This window comes from Dermacentor albipictus, chromosome 2 (genome assembly GCF_038994185.2).
Source record: "Dermacentor albipictus isolate Rhodes 1998 colony chromosome 2, USDA_Dalb.pri_finalv2, whole genome shotgun sequence".
Lineage (NCBI taxonomy): Eukaryota > Metazoa > Arthropoda > Arachnida > Ixodida > Ixodidae > Dermacentor > Dermacentor albipictus.
Genome location: NC_091822.1, coordinates 56,822,657 through 56,840,297, shown reverse-complemented (window position 1 = coordinate 56,840,297; position 17,641 = coordinate 56,822,657). Strand labels below are relative to the sequence as shown.

Genomic DNA, 17,641 nt, shown 5'->3' with positions numbered 1-17,641 from the left:
TACTCTGCACCACAGTGCTAGAATTTTAACACCGTGCTCTGCACTTTAAGGCACACATTTCCGCAACCCGGGTCTAGTATAATTTTTCGCGACTTCACGACCCGTACCTTGGTCCGTACATTCACTGTCATATTTAACCGCAAAACGCCTTAATCTCAGTTTGCCTTCTGTCAAAATGGTGGTCAGCGCACTACGTCAAAACGAGGGACAAAAAAAGAAAGATTGCAACAAAGGCACCCTCGGAGTTTCTTTTTTTTTTTTGTCGCACGTTATGCGTAGTACGCTGAGCGCCGTTATGACTGAACTCTTCCAACTCGCCCAAATCGCCAATCTTTTCTGCGAAGTCTTCACTGCCAACAAATGTCGCATTACCAGTGCCACGGTGTTCAACTACGTGGGCTTCCGCGTGGTGCTCGCGCTGTCTCCGCTGCTGTCGGAGGAGTCGGCCAAGGGCGTGGCCCGTCTTCGTCTGCGGCGACGCTTCGGGTCTCACGGCGAGGCCGCAAGCCGCCAACGCGTGTGCCTGCACCTGGCCGAAGACGCCATGCCGCTGGTCGTGCTGCACGTGCACGCGGTGGTCTTCAACAAGGTGTACGTGCCGAGCATCGAGAAGGTACGGCGAAGTCGCACGCTGGCCTCCTTCGTACATCATAATTAAGGCCTTAGGTTCGCGCACTCGAGACAGGACAGAAAAAAATTGACACCGAACATGCACGTACCGTGTGTGTGTTCTGTAATTTTAATCACCTTTGACAAAGATAGGTCCTCCTATCGAAACGTCAGCTGACCTGTCTAAAGCACTTAATCCCTGTATATACAACTTCTGTCCCGCACTGTGCTTCCACCCGTTGGCCACCACCTTGAATTTGGTCTTGAGAAACTAAAATATATCTCGCCTCTAGTGCCGCATCCAGGGCTGTGCATCCAGGCACGCATTCACTGGACACTTTTCCCCGACAACGTTCCCAGCTGTTGTGCCAATGACTCGCTTGCTCATTCATTCCAAGCTCGACCGGGTATATGGACAGCTCTGCCACTGTTCATAGGTAGTTGATGCGCTGCCTAAATTCTACACCGGGATTTGTAAGTCAAGCTCCATAGCGCACTGGAGCTCGCACGTAAGGTTGTGCGGCACAAGAATATTTCCATTAAAAGAAACAATCCCAAAGATATTTGCCGATCACAATATTTCTTGGTTACAAAAATGTGTCAAACGACACTTTAGGTTTTGTAATGATTGTGTCTCACAGTGTTTCAAGAATACTTTTCTTTTTGCAAGTTACACGCGGGAACCACATACTTTGACGCTCAGTCTAATGACGCGTATTTTGTAACCTTGTCACAGCATTTTCTAGCAGCCGATTATTGCCGCTCTAGTACCGTTACTACAACGAGCCCTCAAAAACTGATTTATGAGCGTAATTAGGGCAGTTTTCCTGTCATTAAGTTCTCATTTCAATTTCTCTTTAATTAGAGCAGATTACTGAAGTGTAGTAATTGCGCCGTTTTCCACTCCTGATATATCATTTTTCATCAATTTATCATTTTCATCATCAATTGCAACTGACTATAATCCTAACATAAACTTCACTCCAAATACGAAAAACCTTTCCAAAATTCTCTGAGTAGCGAAAGTACGTCTCGAAGATCAACTAGGCCTAAAGTTGACTAAATTTAATTTTCTTTTTCATTAACATTTTCCACTGATGCCACGGAGATAAAAGAGAGAGTAGTTTCAAAAATATTCAGAAAATTCTTCACTAATATTATATTATTGTGAGTCTTTTCGGCATCATCTCTGAAGCGTGAAGCACACGTGAACATGAGCAGTCATTTTCATGAGGTGACTAATGCATCCTACACATGAGCGAGAAGAAATGACAATTAGAGGGCCTCAATTTGCGAAAAAAATGAGAACAGCTGATGTGAAAGCCATCATCTTTGCGTAATATAATCGTAATGAATAGCACGCTCATATTCAGTAGAATGTTTTATCTTGCCCGAGTCGCAAGGAACATTTCGTTAATATTTATAATGTTTTCGCGTCCTATTTTCACTGTTATTATTTTCCTAGCGCGCTTATATGGATTGTCTTGAAACTTTTTCTGTTGAAGTAAAGCATTTATCTGTAGAATTTTATTGTGATCTCAGTACTTAAGTCCACATTTCCACTCCTAGCACTGTATGTCGATACAGCTTCATGCTAAGGTAAATGTTTAACCACTTAAGAAATCGACGCGGATGCCAAATAAGTTTGAAAGATTAATTTAGTCTGCAAACTTGACAAGGCGACTGCGAGCTTTGCGGAGGGAAATAAAAGTCCACTGCGTCATGTGCTTTAAGGAGGAGAAGAATGAGGTCGATAAGTTTTCATCCCAAAACAGCTGGTTTGTATACACGGCAACGTTTTCTAAACGCATCTGCGTTTGCTACGCAGAAAGGTCAAGGAATACAACACCTCATCTCAGCTAGCTACGCTTATTCTAGGGTGTTCAGTAGAAAAAACAACAACATGGCGTTCAATGCACGCTTTGAAGGTGGTTGGACAGCCAAGCTGTCAACGACAATTAGAACAAGTATTGCGACGTAGTTTGAAATTATTCACGTGGCGACATTCACATGCAGTCTACCTAATTACTAGCCTGAGACCTTTCGACGGCCTCCGATTCGGCCGGCGCCGCTACTTCATGCACCTACAGAAAGTGGACCAGAGAGAACAGAAGTTTGCCGCGCCTCGTATGTACGCTGCTCTTCAAGAGTCCTCACTATACGCGACCTTACCATAACACTGTCCCAACAAAAATCATTTGCTGGGCTGGTTCTTCTTTTACGCAAGAAAGTGTACTTACGTCACTCCCTGCTTCTCATGCTACAGTCAAGCTGCCGTCGCCGTGGCAGGTTACGCAACAGTAATATTTACCGGGAAGGGTACGCGGGAAGCACTACATGATTCGCATTGCATGTAGGCTCAGAAGCTGCCTTAGCATCAATTATGCGGTTCGGATTTCAGTTTTAACGCGGCAACGTTAAAGAGCTCGTGTCGCAGAAAAGCGAGTGTCGTCGGCGTCGGTTACGGCGGCGTTGGCCGTGAGCGAAGAATCCCGGAAAGCGATTCATAAATAAAAAACAACTTGCAAGATGGGCTAAGTGGGAATCGAACCAGGGCCTCCGAAGGAGTCTGAGACGGAGACGCTACCACTTCGCCATGATTTTTTTTCTGTATTACCCGTTTGGCACTTCCAAACACATAACTCATAATTGCACTGTTACAAGTGTAATAAAAAAAGCCTGAGCCTTTTTATGGCTTGAGTGTGGAGCTAAAATGGCTTCAGAGAAGCCAGCTTATCAAGGACAGGTATCCAATCCGGTGGGTCACTCTGGACTTTGAGAATATCTCGCTGAAATTTTGCATGGCCGATCGTGCGTTGATATCCTAATTTCTGACCGCCATCCTCGTTTTCCACGCACTACGCAAACACAGTAACATGAACATGTCGCATGGCATTTCATCTGGATCTACACGTGGCAAGAATCCTATACCAAAGGGTGATACTGGCAAATCTTTCTTGAGTGTCCGCTTAAGAATGTCCCACAGAAAAACAGCATCGTGACAGTCCAAAAAGATGTGTTCTATTGTTTCGGCCTTCTGACATATCAAGCAATGTAATCGCCATGTGACAAAATTGCCTTTACTTTGAAGCCACGGTTTTACAGCGAGCGTGCCTGTGCGCAGTTAGAAAAAGAAAGATTTTGATGACGCTCTTACTGGCATTTTTCGAACTCGTTTTAAAACGTCTCGTTCTGGTCCTAGTTGATAGATGGAGCGGTACAATGGTATGGGTAAAAAAACATCAATTAGGTCTTTGTACAATTGTTTGCGCGAAACTGTACTCAGGTATTCTAAGGTAAACCGTGGCTTCAGTACTTGATATGCGGATACTATTTCGCGCCAGAAACTGCTCAGTGTTCCACGTGTATCTGCGTTTGACGACACAATATGTTCCGGGATACGATTACGCAGTCTCATGTGTTAAACCGTGCGCAAGAAAACAACGCTTTGGCCTTTCAGAAAGAAAAACCTTGAAACAATTTGTTTCAAAAATAAATGACGCAGACCAAGCCAGCCGTGTCGTACCGAAAGGAAGAAGTTTGACCGACTGGTGCGTTCCCTGGTAGAATTCCATATATAGGCTGCAAACACTCTGCGTAATTTTTGGACACTAGTTGTGCGCATACTCAATACTTGAAGTACATAATACACTTTTGCAACAAAAAACCCGTTGCATACTTTGACGCATGAAAACATAAAATGTTATGCCCTCCCCATTTTTCAGACTGATCCTTGAGCCTTTCTGTCTCTCCTGCCCAGTATTCTGCAGTATTTCGATAATGCTGAAGAGGAACCCCCAAGTATCTAGCAGGAATATTTGTCCATCGCATGTTTGCATACGTCTCCGGCGCTTGCCCCCAATTTCCATACCAAATGCCCGCAGATTTATCCCAGCTAACGGCACTTCCGGTAGCACTGCAGAATGACGTAGCTTCTTTAATACTGTCCTTGTCTTTGCAGAATATGGCTATGTCATCTGCATATGCCAGTATCCTTACTTCAGTAGCATAAAAGGAATAACCATGCACCCTTCTATTTGTGCGAATTTTTAAACACAAGGGTTCCAAATAAAGCGCAAAAAGAAGAGACAAGCACGCACACCCTTGTTTTATACCTGACAGTACTGGAATGTTTTCACTTAAGGTGTTGTTGATTATAATGTTTACTGCGCACCCTTCATACACCATCTTCATGCCCTCAATGATAACACTACCTAAATTACAATGCTCTAATAATAAATATAGTATGTCATGATTAACTGTATCAAATGCTTTCTGAAGATCCAGTTGTATGACTGCTTTGTTGTCGTGAGTTGTCGTAAGCCACGAGTTCGATGATTCAAAGCGGGACAAAAGCGCCTCTAGTGAATGCGGTGTTGACGTAGAAACGTGCCGTAGAAAGTTATACTGTGGTGTATACCGGTAATTATGAGCATGTAAATTACAGAAGCCACAGTTAGACGCGCAATGAAGTACGTTTCCGCTACATTTCTTCTGCGCTTGGCGCACACGCAGAGCCATCTTGCGGCAAACACAGAAGACCCCCTCCTCGCTTTGTATGGCGCTGCCCCGACACGTGGTGCGCAACTCGCCCCATGATCGCGTCCGCCTTCGTGGTGCGTCGCGGCCCGGCTGTCCGTGCTGATCACAACGTTTGGCTGGTTTGGCTCGCGTAGATCATTTTGAGTGGGCGGTGCGAATGGGGTGGGATAACGCTATCGCGTTCCACCCTTAAAGGCGAAGCTTAAGCGTCCTCCAATTTTAGATTTTGTTATTTATTGAAACTTATGCTGTTGTGTATGTTGTATGCGTGATTCCAAAGAATGCATACGCTGTTCGCTTCACTTTGCTGAGTGCTTGTAGCTTCGGCATTGCGGGGGTATGAGCTATTGCATTTGGGGATATGAACCATTAGATAATGATAGTTTTTCGTCGACGTTACGCTACGAAGAGATCTCGGAATCCTAGCCATAGACAGCTCCGCTGTAAGAAACTATAATAGCACAAATAAAAGTCAGTGTGCCTGGATTTCTTCTGCGTTAGTCTATCTTTCAGGTGTTCTCCCAACACAAGTTATACTGTTGTTCGTAGAAGTCTGTTAGCATTCCAACAACCGTCCCTTCCTTTTCAGGTAGAAAGGAAAGTGCATGTTACGAAGAACATCAAACTCACTTTGATAGGGATCTCTACTGCACCGCCTTATAGCTAGGCTTGCCAGCTTGCCCAAGCAGCAAGTACCAATAATTTTCCCGGAGTGGCAAATATCATTACCCCAAGCCACATTTATGGCCGTTCAATTAATTTGGAATTCCCCATATCTAGCTAGGAAATAGATGAATTGAGTACCGTTCCAGTTATCCAGTTATCCGTTATGCACAACTTATTAATCTATCTTTTTGTAGGTAATCTACAGCGTGGAAAGCATCCGCTACTTTATGAAGGCCTTCGTCGAACAAGCTCACTGGATGGAGCATTCATCGAAGATGGCAGCTAGGTACAAGGTATAATACGGGTTCTGTTTGTCTTTCGTCAAAAATAATTTCCTTCTGTAGTATGCTCAATTTTGGAGTGATAGGGTTTAAACGTGGAAGGAATGGAGCATGCTGAACGATAAGCTTGCTAGTCGTTGATAGTTCAGAATTTAATTAGTCTGCACTAAGCAGTCATCTGTGAGCCCCCGTGTTAGGAAACACCAGAACACCAGACAACACGTATTTCTCGACATGTGCCTGGTCCTAAATATTGTTCACGCAATTTATTCGAGAAGCAAAGCATACGTCCCCGTGCATTAGGCATACTCTTGCACTTCAGTACCAATTGGAAATAAAATTACTACACCTGTATCTACTACAATTAAATATAAATACCTAACAACGTGTACACGCAGGCTTTCGTGAGCCGTACAGGCGAAGCCATTCAAATTCACTATGGCGACATACAAATGCCGCGGGGATCACGCCACTTTCGCAGCGCCCTTACCTCTTGTTTGCATCTCATTAATCCCGTAAGACGTGCACAGTGAAATCATTTTATTGGAAAAGCACGTCTCTTATTGAGGCGTCGAGGATGGCCGTATGCTTGCCGGTCAAACAACGCCCTCAGTACAAAAAATTCATGCGCAGTCACAAAATTTATTGATGCTATACCAAAAATTTTCTGGCAAGGAAGAACATACGGATCACTTCATGGTTGCCCACGCTGTGCCTGTGCCCTTCTTGACATCTGATTTTATGTTTCGTGGGTGTATGCGTGACTCTGGCATGGTAGAAGATACTGCAGTGTCCTCCGTGCTGCTTTTAATGCTTAGCGGCGTTTGTCACGTTCGCTTAGAGCATGACACACTTTAATGTGAAAACAGTCTGCTTTATGCCTCGCCGTCTACAGCACTGCAAATTCTCTTTTATCAAATTCTCGGGGTTTTATCTGCCGAAACCACGATGCGATTATGAGGCACGCCGTAACGCGGGAGCTCCGTGTTAACCTTCACGAGCAGGGGTTCTTTAGCGTCCACCCAACGCCTGGTACACGGCCGTTCGTGCAATCTGCCTCCGTTGAAATGCGGCCGCCGCGTCCAGGATTTGATCCCGCGAGTCTGTATGGCTTATATTTGTGTACAACTGTATACTTACACACGCACACACACACACGCACGCACCTCCGCCCCCCCCCACACACACACGCACGCACACACGCACGCACACAGACGTGGTAAATACAACACACAATACAAGTTGTAAAAATTACATGAAATTTCTCTATTTGTAAATTTCTAAAGCGGACCTACATTGGTTTCGCTGTTTCGTCCGTGAACAGCCGTTCTAAGATGCCTCTAATGCAGGCAAACATCCCTGGCTGTCAGTTCCGAGTGCACGCCAAAGTACGGGATGATACGAGAATTTCCTCATTAAACTCGATTGGTGTCACCTGTATTTTTACACAACTATCGGACGATTCGCAGCTCACGTTCGGCTCGCTCGTGTGGCGCGATTAGTGGGTTGCCGGCCACTGGGATAACGGAACCGTCGTGCCGCGAGCAGTGTTGCCGAGCTAGCGCTTCAAGTTCCTAATCTAACTAAGTTTTTGGCCCCGGGGTGCATGAGCATAGTAATAAATTCATGCATGTCCCGCCAACGCTATGGCAGCGCGCCACAGCCGAGCGATAGAATTAGCGCCAGCAGCACTCATCGTAAACTCGCGTCTTGACAAGGGCCAAAAATGACTACGACTTTCGAAACATGGGATTGAATTAACATCGGTAGCACAACTTCTGTGATAGCAAACTCTGAAATAAACGATAATTTTAAACAAAAAGCAATTGCACGTTGCATTATCAAATTTCACTGATCCTTCTGGAACCCTCTCATCAAGCGAATTACTATTCGACTGGTAGAAGCGAGGCACTCGTAATATACCTAACTGGTTACGTGTGAGCAGTGGTAAAGTAGCCCGAACAATGTGAGGGCTATAAACGGATACACGACCTTCATGTATTCTCACAAGGTCCAGACAAAAAAACTTCTTGCTTCGCATAATTTTTTTTTACTTGCAAAACATTTTGTTCCGAGGCAAATTTGGCCTCTGTGCAGGAAAGCAAACGGAGAATGAATGAATGCACACTAAAAAATATAGTAATTTCTTTTATGCTGGACCTTCTCTATAACTTCACACACAAAAAAACATTCGACTGCTTTAATCGCGACATTCTCTCAAATAAACAATAATGTTGCAGAATTCGTGGAAAGTCACTTGGTATGCTAATTTACTATTTGTAAACTCTCCGCCAATGTATCCGTTGGGAGGCTGTAACTGATATTCTTCCTGTCACAAGTGGTGCTCCCCAGGAAGCATTCTCTACTACTCCTTAACGTCTTCATTCCAGTCCCTGAAAGCGTTGGCAAAGAAGTTAAATTTCGTTTGTGCGCCAACGACGATACTTTAATGCTGTTATGCAGTAAGTGCATTAGTAGTGCAATGCGTAACGTGCTGTCAACGCTGTCCACTTTTTCCCTGTCTAACCCAATAAACATATACTCGACAAGGAGAAAAATAGTCAAGCTCTGCGACAAGAATGAGCCATTGCGCATCACAAGCTATGGTACTTATGATGGGTAAATCATTGATGGTTTCGATGAACACGAGATACTAAGAGTTAGTTTTCTTTGCTCGCCGGAATTCGGACTCGCAGATTAGGCAACTGTGTCAGAAGATTACTTCTACAATGTATGAACTTTCGAGGTGTAGCTGCTTTCTTCCATGCAAAGTAATAGTTGAGTTTACCATATGGTATTCACATCCTGCAAAAATTAATGCAGCTTAGTTCGGTTGGTTACCACCAAAGGAAATTTAACACGAATTTTACTCCAGCGAAAGATATATAGAATATTAGGCATCATACCACAGTAGTGTGTCACCTAATTAGCTTCTATGAAATCTGCATTACAAGACTACATGATAATCAAAGTAGTGTAGTTATAGAACTTTTGAGTCTTGTGTACTTTTTAAAATTTGCAACTGCTTATATGGAGTTATTATTTCGTTATTTGCTCAATACAACAATATTGCACGTACACGAAAGACCACTGCATGGGTTGTTCCATTTACCAAATGAATGCATTTTAGTTTACCATTCTATCAGTTCTTACAAAAAGCCGCCAACCTATTGAGGGCGTGCTCCACCAGACGAAAGGCTAGCGCTTTCTTCGGTGTGACGTGGTATTGAGAGATCACGTGGACACAGCGGCCGCGTCAGCTGCTTCGGAAGCGGCGAAGCGAGCTGAAAACGAAAGTTGAAATGTCCCACCTGCGCTGCTGTTTTGATTAGGTGGGAAAGGTTTTCCCGCTTCGGTTGTCTGCATGACAACACTTTAAAGCCCTATAATAGGTAGTGGCTGCCTTTGACGCCGTCTAACATGGTGGGTTACTGTTCGGTGCCGCAGTGCCGGGCGTTCACAACATTGTGAGGTGTCAGCCTCCACCCTACCTGCAGTACAAGAAGCTGCGTGAAGCTTGGATCGCGAAACTTAGAACCGGCAAGCAGCCATCGGCTACAGCTTGGGTGTGCAGTGTTGCAAATGGGTCGCAAGCCCCAAGGGTAGCGTTGGCCTGGCGGCCTGGGGCGCAGCTGGAAGCATCCGAAGGTCCTGGCAAAGGATGAGTCGACTGCTAACAGAACAACGTGTTTATTCTAGCATCGCAAAAGAGCGGCCGGTCAGGTCGACCGAAGTGGAGAAACGGGAGACCACGTTACTCGACTGAGTAAATCGAAGCTTCTCTCTTGGCGTCCGGGGGCAGCTGCTTTTATACTCTCGGAGTCGAGGGCAAGAAGGAACGGCTCGGAATAGGCGCACGTGACGTCGGCGCACGGACACGTTGTGACAAGTATCCGCCGGGCCGGCGCCGGTCAGACCTCCTCCCTTCACAGTTGGGGAGCTCCTCTCCCCGGCTGCCGCGCTTTGACAAGCATGGGCACCAACATGCACACACAAACACACACACACACACACACACACACATACACGAAGACACGCGGCATTAAAACATGCCTGGACGCGCTTAACAGGAGGCGTTGGGACAGCGCTGAACTGGCCAAAATGTCCGCCGCTGTGAACGAAGTCCTGGCGTCCGTTGCATCCGCGCCGGCTATACCGCACGTCGGAGGCGAAACGTAACAGCGGCAAGCACTTCCGTGAGCAAGATTTCTGATACAACGACGGGGTGGCGATGTTGTGTGATCAGCAGAAAGCGCGCACTGACGCACTCGACCGCGCACGCTGCCCGGCTGATGTCAGCAAGCTTTGATCTGTGAACTTGTTGATGCTAGACAGTATCAAGTTTACTGGAATGGAAAGAGAACGGTAAAAAGCACATTAAAAAAGTCATGTCATATTCTCATGTTAGCACCAAAAACGAATGCACTGGATCAAGAAAAAGGAGCAGCGGGGCCACTGACAATGCTGATGAGCATACAGTGTTGCGCAACTTGAGAAATAATTATATTGAAACGTGCAAGACTTTAGAAGAAGAAGAAAACACATTGAATCATCGTGACGGGTCATCATAAGTAGCCGTCCTAGGCGTCGAAGGCCCTACATATAACGAAGTTATTTTTGAACAGCTATGTGAGCGTGCACGAAACAATGGTTGCTTGTGTACGGTCAAGTACTCATATGCTGCGGCTTAAAGCTCACGGCATGGTGCGAAACTGAAACAACGTGCGCGTACGTGCATGCAGACGCACCGTTGGTCACTGGGATGCCGTGCGATCGCTGCTTATGCTCCATTTGGTTATACGGACAGCCCACTATAAGAAAATATTTCACATCGGTCGCTCTCTGCGACTGCCGCCGTTTCGCGCAAGAAGCCGGTTCGGGGGACTCCTTCGCGGCGACCGCGTCCTGTGGGCGTTCACTGTACTATTCGGCAAAGAGATACTGTCCGTAAACAAGTCTGTGCTTTCTGTTGGTCGAATATTATTACTTTGACAGTAAAGAACTTTCTTCGTCTCGAGAGAGAGTGCTTACAGAAATGTCCAGAAGGGCTCGCACGTGGTGTTTTTATTGAGCGCCGACAGCCAAACTTATGGCGAGCGCACCGCGTTATTCCTCATACTACGCAAGCGAGGCGCTTCTGACTTATGGCGGCTCCGTATGTCCTCGCCCTCAATATAGGCAGTGACTGAACAGTAGTTTCAACATTCTTTTTCCATACCATGAATAGGAATGGCGTTTTTCTGTGGCTAATGTATTGGCTACAGTTGTTTACTGTGTTTAGGCTGCCTCCTATTTTCTATATTATTTCGCTATGTATGCGTACTAGGAGTGTATATATTCGCCGTGTTTCTTTCACATTCCTATTGCGTAGTGTGCTGTCTTTCTTATGTGTCATGATGTATGCAGCTCTGTTATATAATGTGGCTCCTTCACCTTAACTGGATTTATTATCTGAATATAATAGTCGACTGAACGCAGCCCAATAGGCAGAGTTGATAACTTATATCGCAAAGTATTGCATAGTGGAACAGAAATACCAGTGTTGACAAAAATGCTCGCTCATGCGTCGTGTCTCTGGACTCCTAGAATCCTTTCTTTATTATTGTCACTGTTACTATATATAGTTCCATTGCTTACGATCTTTGTCACTGCATGGCGCTTTTTCGCCAGATATTTCGTAGATAGGCTATCTGTAGCATGAAATACAAAACCTAATAAAATCAGACGCAGTTATCGTATTGTGACTCATCGAGACTTACTCTCACTTCCCTCTCTTTAACTTCTTCGCAGCTGAAGACTATGAGCCTGAACATCTTTTATCCTCTTTGGATTATGGACACCGACAAGCTGGCACGAATCTATGCTTCGGTACGAGTGGCACACATGTTATTTTTACTCTGTCGACTCCACTACAAGCAATGTACTTTAATTATTCAGTTGATATGCTTCTGGCGCATGTGTTATTGCGATAGCAATTATATGGACACTCCAGGCTAATTTCCGTCGACGTCATCAGCGTCGGCTTGATGTTCCCTATAATTTTGATGTGCGATAACGTCAAGGCCATGCGCCCTATGCTGTAGCTGCGAATGAAAGCTTCCAAGGTTGAGCCAGGAATAATGAGGGCTTGATGCAGCAGTGTGTTCTTGCACTCGCAAACAAGGAAGGCGAGAAAGGTGCTCGCTGTACTCTCGCGCGTGCAAGGGTGGTGGTGGGAGGGGGGGTTGGAGAGGAGGGAAGCGTAGGGATGTGCGCGCGCTAGGAGGGGGCGTGTAGGGAGCAGGCTAGTGCTCATCTCCTCTTCTACTCCAGCTGCGGCGGCAGAGCACGGAAACGTGCGTCCTACTCGTTAGGCATTCTGCGCTCTGTTCGTAAGCCAGCCTTCCTGAAACGCTGTGTTCTCGCGCGCATAGTTTGCACTGAAGCCGGAGAGAGCACGAAGGCGAATTCGCTGGCCGCTGCTGCCGCTCTTCATCACCCCAGCGTACTTACAGCGAGTGTCCGCGGTCATGGGGAAAGATGCGTTCATTTTTGCCAGTGCTTGCGTGACAGCGTGCTCGTTAATTTAGCTCGTAAGCATATCTTCTCAGCAGTTTATGCAGCCGATAATGCGTTGAACCTTACTGCGTAAAGCTATCTAATAATTTGCTATCGCGATCAATGCTTCGCTTGTCGGGCGAAACTGTGACTTTTTTTTTACTATGGAATTGATTGTTAAGGCGCTAGGAGTTTCCCATAAAATCGGTAAGCAAAACAAGCTGAGTAAATGTTCGCGGAAATGTTTAAGGTTACGATCGGAGGAATATTATGAACATTATGGGCTAAAGGCAAGGCATCAAGCCGGTTTCAAGTGTCGCTCTAAGCATAGTGACAGGCATTTTAATATTGCACCTAAGCACTTACGAAAGATAAAATTATGACTGGAGGGCCATAAGTGTTCAGATTTCTCGAGTCTACGCTGTATTTCCTTTGTACCAGATGTTTAAAATTAAGCTTTATGGTTTTCTTAAACTTAGGCACCGGGAGGCACGCGAAGATCACCTGTGCAAATAAGTTTAGTGGTCAGAGGGACACAAAGTGAAATTATAATAATCGCGGTTTGCAGCCCAATTAACTAAAATGGGTCAATGAACTTTTTGTTAACTGCAGTAAGTGGGTATATTTGTATTGAAAAGTTGGAGGCAGTCATGTTTCTAAACATTTTCACTTGGAAGAATTGCTCTAGCGTATCTGTGCTCCGAGATATCAGACTGCCAATTTTAATTGTCGTTCGCATATTTACGCATACAAGAGAATTAGGACCGGCGCAAAGCTCCTCCCTGATGTGACGCTGCTGTTGCGTGCAGCGTTTAGTCTGACAACGGGGCGGAGGCATTGGCAAAGATGATAATTCTGTCCCCCTTCCTCTCTCGGCTGGCGAAATCAAGATATGACAAGGCGGTGTGCCGTGCAGTTGTTGCTCTTGTTTCAATAAAACTTCAAATACTTGGAAATCAGCAGTCATTTTATTTGCATAGCCTAGGCAAGGACCATGCCCGCTCTTCTAGTCACCATTACGCACGCGCACTGCCCTCCGGCTTCTGCGCTCGCGCCGTTATCTCGGCATGAAAGCTGCCACCATCGTTACAGGCTGCGCTGTCACGTGTTACGAAAGCGGTTCTGGGTCCTTCGATTTTTTTTATTTCGCCAGCCGAGAGGAGAAGGGGGACTGTTTTCATCTTTTCCGATGCCTCCGCCCTGTTGTCAGACTAAACGCCGCAGCCAACAGCCGCATCACATCAGGGAGGTGCTTTGCGCCGATCCGAACTTTCTTCATGCCTAGTTATGCGAACGACAATTAAAATTTGCAATCTGGTATCTCGGAGCAAAGATACGCTAGAAGAATTTTTGCAAGTGATATGGTGCGGAAACACCACTGCCTCTAACTTTTCAATACAATCATACCCACTTACTGCAGTCAAAAAAAGTTAATTATTGAATTTTAGTTAATTGGCTGCTGACAGCAATAATTATCATCTCACTTTGTGTTCCCCTGGCCGCATAACTTATTTGGAAAGGTGGTCTTGGCGTGTCACCCAGTGCCTGAATTTAAGAAAATCATACACTTAATTTTCAGCACCCTTTACCTCAATACTATATAGTTCCAGTATAATTGGCGTTTAGAAAAAGGCGAGGTTTTGGTGAGTCCCATGTTTCCTTCATATTCATTATTCGGGAGGCCGAAGCCGACGGCATTTTGCTGCCCAGTGTGAAGTAACGTGTTGCTTTCGTTGCCTTGGTGACCGTGTTCTTACCAGCGCGTAGTGCAACAACAATCGCGTATTCGACGACACTCGCATGGGTGATATGCGCTGAGTACGAGACCACGTTCGGGCTGCTGTCCTCGATCAAACAAAATGATTTCCGCTACGACATGTCAGACATTAATGCTTTGATCCTGCAGCTTGTGCTGAACAATCGGCTTTCTTGGGCACGTACCTGTCACCTTCTTTCTTCTTCCCCCAATATCCTTCAATTACAAGACTGAATAACCATGTATTCAGTCAGTCAAGTTTGCCAAAACAATACGCAATGCCTTAGCTAAGATACACAACAGATTCCATCGGTGATAACTAAAAAGGAAAAGAATGTCGCCCTAGTATCTCCCTGCTACATTGCAGACCATGGTGAACCGCAAAGAAATAGCCGAGAGCTACTACCTGCTCCGCCGGGCAACCATGCACCGTTACTGGTCCAAGTTCTCCAAGGATCAAGCCGAACCAGAGTAAGCGATTAACTTGCTTCCCATGATGGCAATTTCTTTTTGAAAATTATCCTAAACGAATGGCCAGAACTCACCACAAGGTCAAGAAAACTGCTAGTAATTGCGTTGCTTGCTTTCACTGCGTTGTCAGGAAATAGCAGTAACGTATTTATGTTTAAATACATCTTCTTTCGCCTTACGTAATAGGTGGCAGGGCTCCGCCTTCGACTTGGAGTGCAGATACGACTGCGAAGCCAACTCCTTATGTACGTAACAGGATACATTCACGCGTGAATTCTCTGTTTTATTATGTGTCGCTTCCCCGAATCTCGTCTGCATTGCGTAATATTATAGTTCCCTTTATCATGTTCCGCTCGTTCTAATAGCACCTTTTCTCGTGCCGTGGGCACGAAAGATATAGTCTAACATTTTTTTCCTTCTGCGCTTCAAAGTACAGGTACCCTACAACGTGTAGATTAGCATAGGTGTTAAGCGCTCTCCTTTTATTGGGGACCATTTACAAGAACAAAGCAAAAATATGTGTTTTAAATGTTACCGCCTACTCGCAAACGTCAGGAAACGTGCTTGCGACATGTGATGCATATAATAACGGCATGTAACGGCAATAACGGCAAGCATTAAAGTAAATATTTTTTCATTCTACTTGATGTTGAGATTGAAAACAAATCTAATGCTTTCAGATATACCAATGGGATTATTCAGTGAGCCTGTTCTGCATTCGGATGTGTCTGCGTAAGTTATCATTGCCAGTTCTCTTTTTATTCATATTACTATCTTGATGTACGCTTTGCCAGCACCGACTTCCGGAAGTTCGTAAGTGGAAGAGGAAGCGCTTACTGTTAGCTGTGTTGTTCCGTGGTTCGCTCGTGCAGTGATCATATATAATTGGCTGGTGACTGACGAAAATGTATTAGAGTAATAAATAAACAAGTGAGAACATGAGGAGCCAAGCGAGCTCTGCAAACCACGCCTCTGATCGTGTTAAAAGCACGCCGGACGCTGGTGCGCCACGAAACCTGAAGTGCAGTAATAGTTTAGGCGAGAGTCGCCAGTGGCGAGAAAATGCGAGTTTCGGAAGGTGATGCGTGCGTATTGTCAAATCCCATCGCATTATATACGGCGGATTTGCACTCATCCTGCCCGAAAATATGTGCAATAAGTTACTTTTATCCCTGCGGATTTTGATACAAAATCACCAACAGTAATTTTTCTATTTTCCTATGCGTCATAATTGGATGTCACTGGACACAATACTTTTATTTCAGCCAAAACGCTGAAGAGACAATGAGATATTGCGTTCGTTTTCCGATATCCATTTTGGCAGAACGTTACGTCAAGAAGTTGCTGTGCTCGGCCGTCACGTTAATATCCACAAAAGAAGAAAGAAAACACTTTGTCAATTTCTAAGTCTCTGATGTTTCTGCAAAGAGGGGATCAGCATGCATATGAATTGAGTCCTCTGAAATTAAAGATTAGGAGAGCCTTGCGTTAGCCAGGCATCAATATCACTGTTAGACATTCGATGTGATTATCTTATCAGCATGTGTGCCAATCCCAAGTGTGCCTTTCTTGTTTAGCTTCTATGGCTTTTCTACTTTGTGATATGTTTATCTGTTTACCTATCTTCTTTAGACCATGACCATGTGATGTTGCTTTGCTTAGGCTTCTGTAATCACGTATATGTGTTGATTTTTGCAATGAGGATTCAGTTGGGATTTAGCACTCGTCGTGTCTGCTTCTAGTCTTCATTTAAGTCCCTTCACGCTATGAGCTAAGGATATGCTACCGTGCCAACTCGCCCAACTTTCCATGCATTTGTATATGAAGTTACTTAGGAAACACATTTGTTCAAAGTGGCTCCGCGAAGAAAAGAAGTGTTAACACAGTCGTCTTCGTTTCATGTGGGCACTGTGCCTGTTCGCGGCGCTTTGTATATGCAGTGAAAACAACTTTTTTCAGGGTCAATTGAGCTTTCGTCACTGAAACTATCTGGGACACAAACTTGTGACCGAAGCGCTGTTTGTGCCTCATCGGTGCGGTGTCATTGCTTTGAACGGCTTATAAAGCTTCCAAAAGTTGGTGTTGGTGTCATCCTCGATAAAAACGCATTCGGAAAATAGGCCATTGCTTGGATGAGCCAGTGACATGCACGGTTGCTGTAGTCAGCAGTGTATACGAAAAACACAAACACTCGGCGTGTACATTTAAATGTGAATTTTTTGTCTAACTATCTCCAGTATATTCAGCATCTCTCGGCCAGGAGCAAGGATTGCCCATGCTATGCTCGGTGCTATCGACAAACGAGGTAAGCAATCATGTTACGAAGCTCTTTAATACACTCCTACAACGATTTCTTCGTGCGGCTTATCGCATTCGCTTTCCTGACGAGATTAGCTTTTAGGGTGAAATGAGATGCAAATCGTACCGATTTACGTGCGCGGCCAAAACTACTTGTCGAACTCAAACACTGAAAACCCCATACAAGTGTGCTACGAGGCGACCGTAAGAGCATGAAACACATAACGGCCACCCTGGTTTGACCGACAGCACAAGTTTTCGATGATATGGAATCCAAGTGCAGCCAAGTATGTTGGTACGTTGCAGAAGTCACATATCAAGATGCATTTACAGTATTTACACGAGAGATAACGATGCATAAACAAGATTACTGTCGAGAGCAATTCCACTTCTACATGTCAAATCGTCTTCTTCTTAGTGGCGCCTCTCTTGGTTGCGCCGTAACAATATGTAAGCAGTGCGTTGGAACAATAGGGGCTGA

At 45.1% G+C, this 17,641-nt stretch overlaps 1 protein-coding gene across 1 annotated transcript in view; it reads left to right on the top strand.

Annotated features, from left to right (window-relative positions):
- LOC135901876 (neprilysin-1-like) overlaps positions 1–17,641 on the top strand; it is a 76,467-nt gene that overhangs the window by 42,587 nt on the left and 16,239 nt on the right. The window contains exons 13-19 of the mRNA XM_065431704.1: positions 376–613; positions 6,012–6,110; positions 11,889–11,966; positions 14,759–14,862; positions 15,049–15,107; positions 15,543–15,594; positions 17,100–17,167. Of these exons, the coding sequence (XP_065287776.1) occupies positions 376–613; positions 6,012–6,110; positions 11,889–11,966; positions 14,759–14,862; positions 15,049–15,107; positions 15,543–15,594; positions 17,100–17,167 (698 nt within the window). The remainder of the gene's footprint in view (positions 1–375; positions 614–6,011; positions 6,111–11,888; positions 11,967–14,758; positions 14,863–15,048; positions 15,108–15,542; positions 15,595–17,099; positions 17,168–17,641) is intronic.